Genomic DNA, 13,809 nt, shown 5'->3' with positions numbered 1-13,809 from the left:
GAGTGAACACAGCTATCGACATCCTTATACCTCATTCTTATACAGACATATTTTCATATGTTTTCTTTCTATTCCTGATGTTTTGGGTTGAAGGTTGTTCGAAGTCCTTGCTTTTGTGTTGATTGTGGAACTTCTGTTGCAGGTGAAGCCCTCAAGTCTTTGTGGCACATTCCTTTCAGTCCCTCGGTCTCGTTGTCATTGAAAGATACTCTGTAGAGAATCCAGAAATGTTGAATCAGAGCGGGGAAAGAAAAACATCTTTGTGATGTGGTTGTGGAGGTCACAGTAACAGCTCCTATGCACTAAATGATGTTTTTTTTAGAGCACAATGCACCGCATATTTATAAATTAAACAGGACCTTTTTCCTTCACCCTCCTTTTAAATGACCAAACTTTGCCTTAAAGATTATGATAGAAGTGATGAACTCAAAGCCTGAGTCTTTTCTCAAGAGCTGCTCTGCATCACAGCTGCATCTTGCTTGAATTGAATCAGTTATAAACTAAACCAGCTGCCTTAACAACATAAGCATAAAGCTTTTCAACTGCAAGAAATATTTTGTGTGCATTAGGAAGTTGAATAAAAGCCTATTATAAAAACTAGTAGACCTTGTAAGGCTGTGTTAAGTATTTTGTCACGTCACATCCACAGATATCTAGCCTATAGGCGAATCTTTTGTGACGTCAGTGTTTACCTTTTGCCGCATTGCATCACGGTATTGGGTGGCAAGAAGCTGCATCTGTTAGCTGGATTTCTTTGCGTTTGGAGTTTGAGGGCGATCTACTACATGGTTCACTCGTGTTGTGTGATTGGCTGTACGGCTCGTTGGGGGCCCAACAAAAAGTTTTTCCGCATTCCCACCGAAAAAGACCCCGAAAAAAGAAGGAAATGGTTACGTGCTATGATACGTGCTTTGATACCTGCAAGCCTCACTGGTACACGCAGCTGTTGTGAGTGCTATCCTGACCGCTGTTTCTATTTTAAACATTAAAGCTGCTACATGACTGCATGTTTCTCCTAGACTGGATTTGAAAGAAAAATTTTGTAAGATGTTATTATCGTTTTTCACGATAGACCAAACGCCATTTAAATTATAGTTAACAGGACCAATAAAATTGAAAAACAGTCATTAGATTTAAAATGAAAAATTCAAAGGCACTGATAAATAAAGCCTTACCCGGCTTTGCAGTCGCAGTGACATGTGATTATTTCACCGTTTTCTTGGGCGATCACCCACGGAAGATGCGAATAACGCTGTGACACTGCTTGGCCGGGTCTGACGAGCACGACCACTGATTTTTGTTTCACCGAAAAGATTGGCCCAACCTTTCTTGAAACAAAATAGTTATAAGCTTCGAGGCTTTTAAAAGCTTTTAACCTCTCGTGGGTGAAGGGTCCAGGGCTTTCAACTAAATAAGAATAAATATCTCCCTAGCACATCTGTGGCCAAGATGCAGGTGAGTCAGACCAGTATTTTTCGTCATCCCAGACTTCATATGGGCTTTGTATTTGTTCGATTTTGTCTGCAACACAAATTTTTAGTTTCTCTCTAAACCTCCTCTGGTCTTCGGAGCTTAGCGTACTTATATAATTTGGATTTCGCCCGCTTACTTTCTTGTTTATGCTAGCAGGTTCCGCCATCTCAACAGGTCTTCTTGCCACCCAACCACACGCGCATGCGCAAAAAGATGTAAACAAAGATTCGCCTATATGAGCATGTGCACAGCCCTGCACATAGCATAAGCTCATCAGATGTGCTCCTTATTATTTAATCTACCTTTTTATCTTCAATATTACTTGTAAATGTTGGAGAATCTCAAAATCTGGCACTACATCACCTTCCCACTGGCATATGCTAAGATGCAGGAGAATTGATGAATTACATTTTATTTCTTTACCTTCCACAACCCTCCAAGCTTCCATAGGTTGTGTGGCTTTTTCTGAAAGTAGAAATTCTCGGCTGTGTTTTACCTGAAAGTTGAGATAATCAACCGAGTGTATGGAACCATTCTCAAACTGTGGTACACTTACCACCAGTGGTACTTGTTCTCCCTCTGGTAGTATGCTGAGAAATTTACAAATTAGCTGAAAACTGAAATACCTTGGCACAAGTTTTTTTCCTCTCCTGCTGCTCCTGGCAAAAAACTGAACGCGTAACCGCTTTGAATTGGGAGCATTGGTGCACATATTTAGATGTTCCACTGGGTTCAGGTCTCCTCTGGCATTTCTCTGCAGGACTTTCGCAGACATTTTCAGAAACCTCTGTTCAAATGTTGAGCTTCCACTGGCTTGAGGTCCTTCATAGAAGAAATGTTTTAATTAAAGAAGACTGTTTTCCTCGACCTTGACTAAACTCCCTTTCTTTGTTGCTTAAAAAAAAAAAAGTATCCAACAGGATGATACTGCCCTCCCATGTTTTACTGTAGACACGAGTTGATGCTAAGGGACTAAACATCTATGCCATTAGATTTAATTTTTGCTTCTCATAGTGATTTTAGGTTATTTTCTGCTAACTCCCATTAGACTGCTCCATGGCTGTTAGTGAGGAATGGCTAGGTCCAAGATCACATTCATAGTAACCAGCTAAAAAATACATATGTAAATATTTATTTATTTTTTTAAAGAATTTAACTAACCTCCCGGTACCTCATTTTGCTTCATCAATATGAGAATTATGTGCAGATTGAAAAGAATTAAATGAATCTGACTGCATTTTAAAATGTGTGTGTATACAAGAGTCCACAGATCTAATGGCTCAAAATGCTGATCCTCTGGCATTGTGTCAGAGGTGACAGCTGAACATCTTCAGAATAAAACTCTGTGGGTTTTAGTTTTTCCTCTTAGCCTGGAGAGTAAGCAGAGTGTGAAAAGTAGGAAGAGTGATTCATCACAGCTGGAGAAAAACATCCAACCCATAAATGCCTTGTCTGTGTTGACTCCCACACACCTTATCCGAGTCATCACTTTAAAAACAGGAACATTAATTCCCTAATTATTTTCAAAATTCTAACTTGAAATTTCTTTTGTTAATTCCTAAAATCAACAGTATTCTGTGGTTTACTTTTACATCTTTCTGTATGCTTGGTTGGTGTCTAACAGTCTGCTGGAGCTCGACTGATGGTGTGTCTGGATTCTCTGGTGGTCATATTTTCCAGGCAGCCAACGTTCTCGGTCACACAATTAATATAATAACTCCACAATATGCTTCCAATCAATGAATGGATTTTGCTCTGAAATAAACAGATTTAATAAGCACATATTCAGATGCAATACACTTCGAGCTAATTACAAACACGAATGCATTAAAATGCCACTGATCCCTGCACTGTCATACTGATACGGGTAATGTTGGCCATGCAGTAGTCATTGCAATAAAAAATGTATGTACTGACTGGCCAAAGCTGTTGTGACCCAAGGTGATGCAGAGATAAAATTCTATGCTATTTGACATTAGAGACAGATTTATGGTAGCATGCATGTTTCTGTGTGGCGTTCTCATTGTATGAGTTGTACGCTGATAGGTTAAAGTTAGCCTCAGCCAGACAGGAGGCAATAACAGATTTCATCACTAAGAGCATGAAGTGTGGAAACAAAAGAGAAATTCCCACTGCTTTACATGTTTTTGGTAGTTTTTGTTTTGTTTTTTCACTCATTTATCCTTTCATACATTTTCTTTGTAGGGTGTCATGTACCAGTGTTTGGCCAATCATTTCTTTATATTTTGCTTCTTAAGAGTCAGACAAGAGTACTTTAACAACTCTTTCAATCCAGTTGAAAATCTAAATCTAATGCCAAGATCAGTTGTGAATGGACACTGGCCGTCAGTGGCCAGAGTTCTTCAGGACAAACATATTTTCATCTGCAAGTGGATCCAGTGTCCTTAGGTGCAGCATTAGCAGTGTTTACATGGAAAAATATTTTATCTAGCAGCCTGTCACAAAAACACATTTGTTCACATTTCGTTGTTCTACGAAATGCCAGAAATAAGTTTTATAGACCAATAAATATTTTTGTTGCACCGAGGTGATTCCAATAAATATTGTGGAAGCACGTGTAGACGTTTTACTTCCCTTTGCAAAACCCCATGGTTTCCTAATGTCATGAAGCATATTTGCATATGATGGTGTCACTTAGAAGTCAAAGGATCCACCAGAGGTTGATTGATCCTCTAGACACCAAGCGTTTGTTCAATAACTGTTCAGATGTTTTAGCTGTAAAACTTTATGCTGCATTCAGGGGACCATGGCATATCATTTACGAACTGTTTGTCTGTTGTTGTACAAACAGGATTTGCTTAGGTTTAGAAACTATTACCTTTGGCTCCAGGTTTGTTTCAGGTACCTTTGTCTTTATGCAGCAATGAAGATGTTTTAGCTGCTTTCCACCAGCAGGGATGCTGGACTCTGCTGACTTCTTTGTTAGCATTTGACATTAAAAACAAAAATATGTACAATCAGATTGGTTAGAAAATTTGAGTCAAATTTATCAAAGCTCTTGAGTACAAGGTGAAATCCTGCTGTTCCAGTCTAGTGTTTGAGCGGGATCACAGCCGTGCTGATGTAAAAGCTGCTGTGAGGTCTCCGTTGCAGCTATCAGTGCTCGGCATCTGCCAGCAGGCAGAGTGATCACTGGTGTCAGATCTGTGGCAGCCTCTCTGCATGACAGAAAGCTGATTCATAGAATATTTTGGGCTGCTGAAGCTGCTTTTGGCTCTCCGGGCTCAGAAAAGAAAAATCACCGGCTGTCAGTGACTTTAATTTACAGACAATCAGGTTTTATTGTCGTGTGAGTCGGCTCCAGTCTGTTGTATTCTCTTATCAGAAGAAAGGGTTGGTTACGAATTCAGTCTCCTCCTTCATAATCTCAGTTTAATTCAGCTCATTGCTGCCATCTCTACTGTGAAAGCTGTCTTTTTTTTATTCATTTTTTTTAATAGAAAATGATGCATGTGCATACAAAGTATGAAGCAGAAGGTAAAATGCTAGTTGAGCAGCCCAGTGGTAGAGAAACACTCAGACCTGCAGCTATGGTTGGACCCCAGTGGGCCCTGCCCCACCCATTCACAAATCATGCCCTCCCATCAGGAATTAGCCTTTTTATTTAAATTTATATACTTTTAAATATAATTTTCATTTATGACTTTTTTGTACATAGTTGTACTAATTTATTATGATGATCAGTTCCTGTGTGATTTATGCCACTGAGAAAACTTGCCTCAAGATATTCAAGTTATATGTGTGTGTGTGTGTGTGTGTGTGTAAATGATATAACATTTTGCGTCATTGGTTAGTTCGATTGAAATATTAGTATAGACTGATAACTTCGGACAATAGACATTAGAAAGTGGTTCAGTAATAACATGAAGAGATTGAAATGTTTCAGGTGTCGCGCTGCAAGAATCAACCACTTCCAGCAGACAGGATGTTTCCAGCAATTAGACGAGACCTAGCAACATAGCAATCGCTGCAGCAACCACGAGTGTGTGTCCTTCTGCAGGCATCATTTACAGCTGGATTAAACTCAGCCTGACTCATCCTGATTGTTATAAGTCACAGTTACATTTACTGACAGTATTTAAGTTTTTTTGTTTCCTTTGTTTTACAGAGTTTAAGTTGCACATAATTAAACAGGATAACTGTGGTTGGACACGCACAGCCTTTTCAATGTACTTTAATTAATTTAAGTGCTTGTGCAGGTTAGTTACTGAATGTTCCACAACGGTTCCGCTTTGACTGGGATGTAGAAGTTTATCAGGGGGAAAGATCAGGATGAAAACATCTGTGCTGCAGTGAGCATTTGTGTTCTGCATGAAAAGCAATTCTTGGTGATGATCATATCTCATAATATCGCAGTTTAGGTACTTTGATTAACTGAGCTCAGCCTGTCTATTGATTATAAGGTGTGATTATTGGTTGAGATTAAAAGACTGACTTTGCTATTTATAAAAAAAATGTTCAGCTGGTTCTAATTTTAAAGTGTCGGCATAAATGTTGTCCTCTAATAAAGTCAAAGTTCACTTAATAAATGTGATAACTGGAGCCTTCCCACAACAATTAGGCCTGACCTGTTGCGATCTTCAGGCGCTGGGAGTGCATATTGTGTTTTTCTAGTTTTTCTATTTCATAATTCCTGCCACTTCCAAATATTTTTCTGCATTTACTTGTATTATTATAGGTACGATAGGTACACTATTCATCTAAGATGAAAAATTACCCATCCCTAAAAGATAGCATGCCATGTTCTGAGAAGAAAGTATTTTAGAGAAATGTTTAAACTGTTTTGTTGCATGTACACAAACAATAAAAACAGCAGGACAAGGCTGATTGTTTTCTTTGCAGAGTCAAATGATAATACCAGAGGACAAAAAAACGCTGTTTTGATGTAAAAGAAATCCTGCAAATGCTGAGCATCAGTGATGGATGGATGGCGATAAGCTGCACATGTCCAAAATGGTCTGTTTTGTACAAAATGGATGAAATTTCCCTCCTCCCCATCTTCACCATCAGCCATGAAGATGATCTTTCATCTTGGTGTTGATACTGTGCAGCCTGCAGGTGTGTGCAGGCCCGTGATGTGGTTGAATTCAGCAGAAAAGGCTGGATGGAGGTCAGGTCAGGCCACAGCAGATGGGAAGCAATTAGACTTGAGTTGGGATTGCAGCTTTAATCATGGTCTCCCAGCACACAGATGCAAACACACAACCTCTCCTCATTCCACTGGCGCTGTGCATGCATCGTGACTGCTTTAATTGACTACTTAATTCTCTGTGCTTCCATGTCTCTGCCAGTTGCACTCTTGACTTGAAGTGTCAGGGTTTACACACTAATGAGTTTATGTGAATTTACTGTAAATTTATAGCAACATGCTGTAGTTTTAGCAGTTAAATGTTCCATGTAAGTTAGTGAATGTTTAGTTTGCTAATAATAATCTATCTGCATAAACAAGCATTTTTCTGTTGAACAGTAAACCCACAGTGCCATGTTTGGAGAAAAGGGGAGAAACTGCAACCAATCATGCTGTTAGTCTCTCATAGTTTGCTGTTGTGGGTGTCATACTTAAACTTTGCACTAACAAAGCTTGTATTTATTCACTAAAAGCATGTGTGGGCTGCTGGATTTATGACAAACCTTTCAGCACCAACTGGTTAATGTAAAGTTGTGAAATGCTGCAGAGCAAACACAGATCTGAGAAGCAGAAATTAACCTGCCACTGAAAAAATAAGGGGAGAGTTGACTCTTACTACACTAGTTTCATGCATTGCGGTGATAAGTTAAGATTGTGTGTAGATTAAATGATATTTTTAAGTGTCTTTTCAATGCACTTTTCTCAAAACGTGTCTTGATGTTCTACTGTGAAATTTTTGGGAATTATTGCCGTTATAATTTATTGCTTTTATAATTTATTACCTTTTACAGTCTATGTACTAGTACACTAAAGCCTATAGTTATATTTACTAAACATATTCAGAAATGCAAATATACTATCAATGGTAGCAAATGCACAAAAAATGTTGATGTATTTGCTATAAGTTTGTCACATTAGTCTCATTATATTTCCAGTGTAGCGTAAACTATAAGCATAGTATATGTGCAATTAAGATCAGCTTCTTGTCTTCAAGCAGTTGTTATAATTTTGATGATTGTGGCTTACAGCTTATGAAAACCCAAAAATAATAATCTAAGAAAATTAGAATATTACATGAGATCAATAAAAAGGGGTTTAAAAATAGAAATGTTGTCCATCTGAAGAGTATAGGCATGCATATGAACTCAGTACTTGATTTGAGCCCCTTTTGCATGAATTACTGTCTCAGTGCGGCCAAGTCCTGCTGGAAAATAGTCAGCACACCCAAAAAGCTTTTCTGCTGAAGGAAGCATGAAGTGCTCTAAAATCTCCTGGTAGATGGATGCATTGATTCTGGACTTAAAAAAGCCCAGTGGACCAACACCGTTAGATGACATGGCTCCCCAATTCAAAACTGACTGAAAGCTTCACACTGCACTTTAAGTGTCTTGGATTGTTGCTTCTCCATTCTTCTTTCAGACTCTGACTCTGTGATTTCCAATGAGATGCAAAATTGTCTCTCATCAGAAAAGAGCACGTTGGAACACTGCTCAACAGACCAGTTAATGTTTTTCTGACATATTTTGTTCAGGAGTAGCTTGACAAGAGGAATACGACATTTGAAGCCCATGCTCAGGAGTCCTTTGCATGTGTTTTGGGTTAATTTGCTGATTAAAGTGTGGCACTTAGCGGCTTCAACATTGAACGTTTTCACGCTTTTCTCATTTTCTGAGATGTTTTTGGTATTTCCTAAGCTGTAAGCTACAGTTACTAGAATTATAAAAAGCAACTTAATGTCTCTTTAAGGATCAATAATCAAATTAATATCCATTCATTTCGGTCACAGGGAAGCTGGAGCCTATCCCAGCAATTAACAGGTGAGAGACAAGGTACACACCAGCACAGAGACACAAACAGCCACTCACACACCCTCCTAGGGAGGAATTAGTGACCAATTAACCTAACATGCATGTCTTTGGACAGTAGGAAGATGCCAGATTACCCGGAGAGAACCCACGCATACACAGGGAGAACACTATTTGAATCTCCCCTCCCCTGGCTCGAACCAGTGACCTCCTTGCTGTGGGGCCACGGTGCTCACCCCCACACCACCGTCACCGACAAGTTAATATCCAATTGACTTGAAAATATGTCAACCAGTGCTAACTTGGATTAACAAATCAGATTATTTCCACCTTCAATGTATAAATTAAACTCTTAGGCTGTTTAAGATGAAATTCTATCAAAATTCATTCCCCAGTCTAAATTAACCTGCAGAAATTAGTTAGCTTGATGCAATGTCTTCAACTGAGATTTTTTTATGACTAAGCTTAAATAGGAGTAATTCTTGAACAAATATACCAGTAAGAAATGTTTTAGTCGAGATGCAGTAGGCAAAGTCTGTGCATATAAAGTTGCTAAAGCAGGTCAGACTTGGGGATGAAGTGGTTTGCTTTTCTTCAGGTGGTCTGACTTTCATCTGGTGGCTCAACTTGCGAACACAGCAGGAAATTCTCATTCTTGACTCAGAAATTGTAGTTGTGTTTGGGCTGTGACCCTGTTACTTCTGGTCAGAACCAAAAAACTGAGAATGAGGCGTGTCGATAACAAGCTCTCGTCTACAAGCTTCTTCACCTCGCTCTCAACCTCTCTGCCTCACACCTTTCAGACCCCACCTGGAAGCTTTGTGGAAAAGCTCTATTTCATATGGCAGCATTTTCTCTCTAACTGCTGTCGGTGAGCTCAACGTCATCATGAAAACCTCAGATTTCTCTTTGTGAGCATCTGCCATGTAAAGTTAGATTCTGCTGTTAGGACTGTTTCTCACACTCTTCCATTCATCTGTCAGAAACGAAATGGGTACAGTACAATTTGAGGTATCCAACTAAAACTGTTTTCTTTATAAAACAACCAAAAAGTAGTCCTTTTATCTGTGGTTGACTGTTTCTGTTAAAAATTGGTTTAAAAAAAATATTTTGTCAGATTGTATGTGTATTTTGTTCCATGTGAAATAAAAAGTTAATCATTGTGAATAGTTTCTTTTGGTGCTATTTGATCCAGTAATAATTAATTTGCTATTTTTCTCATTGTCCCTACCCTCTCCACCATTGCCCCTGACCTCCATACCTCCGTTTCATTTCTTCTTCCTTGATCTCGGCCTCCTTGCCTCTTCGTCATCATCATCAGTGGGCTCCAGACAGATGAAGGCCTTCACCTGATGGAGATTCTGGCTCGGCGGGCAAATATCCAGATGACTGACTTTGCAGAGCTCTCGTACGTATAGCTGCTGTTTCTGCTATTTTATACTCAGAGGACCTCCGGGGCCAGAGTGTCCCAGAGGTCCTCTGTTTGCTCTGTTAATGCTGCTTGTTCTCATAGAATGAGCGGTGGAGTCTGAAAATGAACATTTTGCCTACAGCTTGTGTCATGGATTACTGTGAAAATGAACCACCACATGCTGCTGCTCTGAATACTTTTTTGGGGGGGGGGTATTTTGATAAATTATTTTGATTCACCTGTTATGGTTAAAGATGCCAATAAATTATGTTGGTTATTATATATAATGCAGGACTAAGGGACTCTGCATTTGTTGTATATTTTAAAGCTGGAGGCTTATTTATATTTTATCAAACTTTTCTACAGACCCCTCACTGCTGCAAATATGAGGTCGGTTTTAATGCATAATCATTTTTTTGTGAACACAGCTTAAAAAGTTGTGATTGTTGCTTTGATACTGAATATCTGATTTAGTATTTTTATGCCAAACAGGGTTAAAATTCCATTTATATTCCAAAACTTTTGCAGCCTGAAAACAATAACAAACAGAAACAGAAAAATTGTGCACTGCTTTCCTTACATTTATGGCCTTTTCTTTAAGTTTAACCAGACTAAACCCTGATAGTAGTTTTTAGATTAAGTTATTACATATTGAGCATGACAGTGGCTGGTGGTTTAGCCCACATCTCTGACCTTCAGTGTGATCACTTCCTGCAGTTAGGCCCTCAAAGCCTTAGATGGCAGCAGTGTTTCTGAAGCTGCTCCAAACAGTGGCAGCTAAAATCTAAAGATCCTGGATCTTACTTGGTTCTGGGGGTCTGAGGGAACAAATAAATGTTAAGCAGTCACTGCTTAACACTGATATGGCTGAGGACATGAGTAAGGGCACTAAAGAATGTTTTTATATGAACTATCAGAACAGCCTCTTTTTGTCTTTCTTGTTGTAAATTTTATGCAAACCTGTATTTTATGTAAAATAACATGATATTAGTCACCACATTGCCACAATGTGAAGATGCATTTTTAGGGAAGTAATGTTAAAGGGGAAGCCACAGCTGAGAGTAAATTGATATGCTGTAGAAGCTGCGACAACCTGATTAGAATAATAGTCTGATAAACCAGTATGGCCTGGGAATGTCTTGGCATCTCCAAGGAGGAGCTGGAGAGTCTCGCTGGGGAGACACATGTCTCTTCCTTCCAGAACCTGAATGCTAAATAAACATCCACAAATTTCAGGATTTGTACAGATTGTTGCTGTCTTATTTATTTAGATTTACCTTCTTTGTAACAGCTTTCCTGACAGTAAGTATAGCATCTAATTGAACCAAGTCTTGTCCCTAAAATAATTTACCTTATGGGACCTTTTTTTGTCATAGGAAAGTCTTCACATCATGAGAGTGATACGAGTGCTCAGAGAGTGAAAACTGAAACAGTTTCTTCTGTAAGAAACCTAAAAATAAAGCATCTAAATGCTTGTAATGTCCTTTTAAAACCCACTTTGCCCTGTGGTGTAACGGCGCCCCTGGCCGTGCAGCCTTCCCAGCTGTCAGACAGCCAAGCGGTTAAATAGAAGCAAGAATTGCATCAAGAAAAACATCAATTCAGCAGCATTTTAAAATTATAACAAACTCTACCCACAGACTAGAAACACAGCAGGATCAAAGGTCTGAAGATGACTCAAAAGATCCATAGTGTGCTTTACTTTCCCGACAACAACCAGTTTCTACCTGTGGGCTCGAGTGGGCGGCATTTTTCCTCAAAGGGGAAGCATTACATACTAAAACTCTTCGAATGTTCCCTCTTTAGAAGATGAGCGGTCTTGGCTCCTCCACAGTTACCCCCCAGCATGTCGGATCAGAAAGGGCAAACTGGTGGGATCAAAGCAGAGAGGCACAAGGCTTTAATACTAGAAGAAGAACACAGTGCCCTCACAGAGCAAGAACCCTAGGATGTGGCCTTATTTTCATTCTGTCAACATTATTTCATGCTCTTGGGGGGAGCGGGGGGGTAAAAAAGCAATGTGTACCGCTCATCCACATTACTGACACGTTGAATTCAAGCTGCCGCCGTCATTTATTAACGAGACTGAACTCTGCCTGAACCGTTTCTGTTGTTTCACTCCCAATGTCGTTATCCACTTCTGTGTTTGCATTCATCGTCTGTATCGGTCTCTTTGCATTTTTTCCCTATGTTTGATTGATTTTTCTCTTTTAGTTTGCCAGTCTTTGCTTATTTGGTTTCTATTGGTTTGTGGCCTGCTGAGTTGTTTCAGATCACAGGTGACTTTGCAGTGAGTTGAGAACAGCAGCAGCAGCAGAACGAATGCTACTGCAGGGGTTTAAAGTTGAACACACAGTGAAGGATTATACTGTCTGTACTGGCATCTGTATTGTCCTCAGAGATTTTGCACAGTTTTTGATGTAACACTTTGGATCTAAAAGTACAAAAAGTACAAGGTTCTTGGTTGTAAAAGAGTCACAGTTGTGAGCCGTTCATTTGTAATTACAAATTATCCATGCTGGCTTCATGTGACACGCGTGTGCCATCATGGGAGTCTAATGTCCGACATGCTCCATTATTCTATTTTAATTATTTGCTTGGAAAATTTTGTGGTAAAGTTTTTTTGCACAGAACTTAATTGTAGCCAGAATAGTTTTTGTTGTTGCAAAGGTTTTTGGTGAAGGAAAAAACAATCTCACAATGAAAACACAAACCAAAGGAAAATTCAAAACTAATATATTAACCTATATAATTGCTACCTGTGATAATTTCCTTTTTAAAAAAAAATGTTATACCTGATTAAATTCTTAATAAATAAATAAAAAGAAGAATGAGCCAGTCTTTTGAATGGCTCTTCAAGATCCGGCTCCCTTCAAAGGGCCATAAATCCCATCTCTCCTTGAAGCTGCTGAAGACCTCATGCTGAAGTCTCAGAGGTAGTTCTTGAGTAAAAGGCAAATTGGAAAGTTTTGACACTCAAACAAATGCTCATAATGCTCAAGTTTTAATGAGTTGCTGTAGAAGGCTTAAAATAAGCTGCATAAAAGCAAGTTTGGACTGTTATAAGACCAGATGCCCTTTAGAATAATGCATGAACACATATTAAGTGTGTTTAATAAACTACATAACAGCTGAGGAGCCTATTAATGGCAATAATACCCCACACGTAAATGTGGTGATCTTACTGAAACACCCTGCAGTGAATGAATGCCATGAATGTGCATGTGTGCAGTTTGTTGCTAGTGATGATGGTACTGATCCTGCTTGTGTCTTCACTTATGGTGCAACTTCGGTACTGTGCTGCTCTGCCCACTAACCAAGGCTCATCCAATCATTTTAATACTTTAAAGTTTAACAAAATGCATAAGAACTTAAAAACAGTGATGTCAAAAGTCATTGCACTTTTCGTTTGAATACAGTAAAGTATGCAGAAGCAGTTTTTTGGGGGTATGAGAGCGATTTGACTCAACCATGAGTAAACAGGAGATGGTCCTCCTGTGGGATGTAAACACTGGTGATCATAAAGCAAAGGGCAGCGAGTGGATTAAGATTGAGTGTACATCCTGCAGGGGAGTTTGTACAATAGTAGTGTCAAAATGACTAAGTTAAAATAATATCATACCCCTTAGGCCCAAAGTTATTTTTGAACTTTCCACTTGAGAAAGTAACAACTTTTATAACATCTACAAGATCATAATTCTCAAGACTCAAGCAAAATTATAAATCAAAGCACAACTACAAAATCTGAAAAAGCTGGAGCCGTTCTGGAAATGCTACCTCTAAAGGATTTCCATCTATCAATCCAAGATCAGATTTACCTTCAGTTTCTGCTCTGAAATGTCTTCATGTTCCTTAAATAGTTGGATGGTATTTTGTCTTTTAGGGAGAGAAATGTTCAAGTTGCTTCCAATTTTTCTCTTAGGATTATTGTTTTTAGATATCTTTAATCATTTTGTTACACACTAAAGAAA

General features: G+C 38.9%; 1 protein-coding gene across 2 annotated transcripts in view; it reads left to right on the top strand.

Moving 5' to 3' along the window:
* Positions 1-13,809, top strand: part of LOC121643841 (receptor-type tyrosine-protein phosphatase N2-like) — a 252,573-nt gene that overhangs the window by 59,026 nt on the left and 179,738 nt on the right. For both annotated transcript variants that reach the window (XM_041991400.1, XM_041991399.1), the window contains exon 10: positions 9,749-9,835. In XM_041991400.1, the coding sequence (XP_041847334.1) occupies positions 9,749-9,835 (87 nt within the window). The remainder of the gene's footprint in view (positions 1-9,748; positions 9,836-13,809) is intronic.

Source organism: Melanotaenia boesemani, chromosome 8 (assembly GCF_017639745.1).
Source record: "Melanotaenia boesemani isolate fMelBoe1 chromosome 8, fMelBoe1.pri, whole genome shotgun sequence".
Taxonomy (NCBI): Eukaryota; Metazoa; Chordata; class Actinopteri; order Atheriniformes; family Melanotaeniidae; genus Melanotaenia; species Melanotaenia boesemani.
This window is presented reverse-complemented; position numbering and strand designations above follow the sequence as displayed.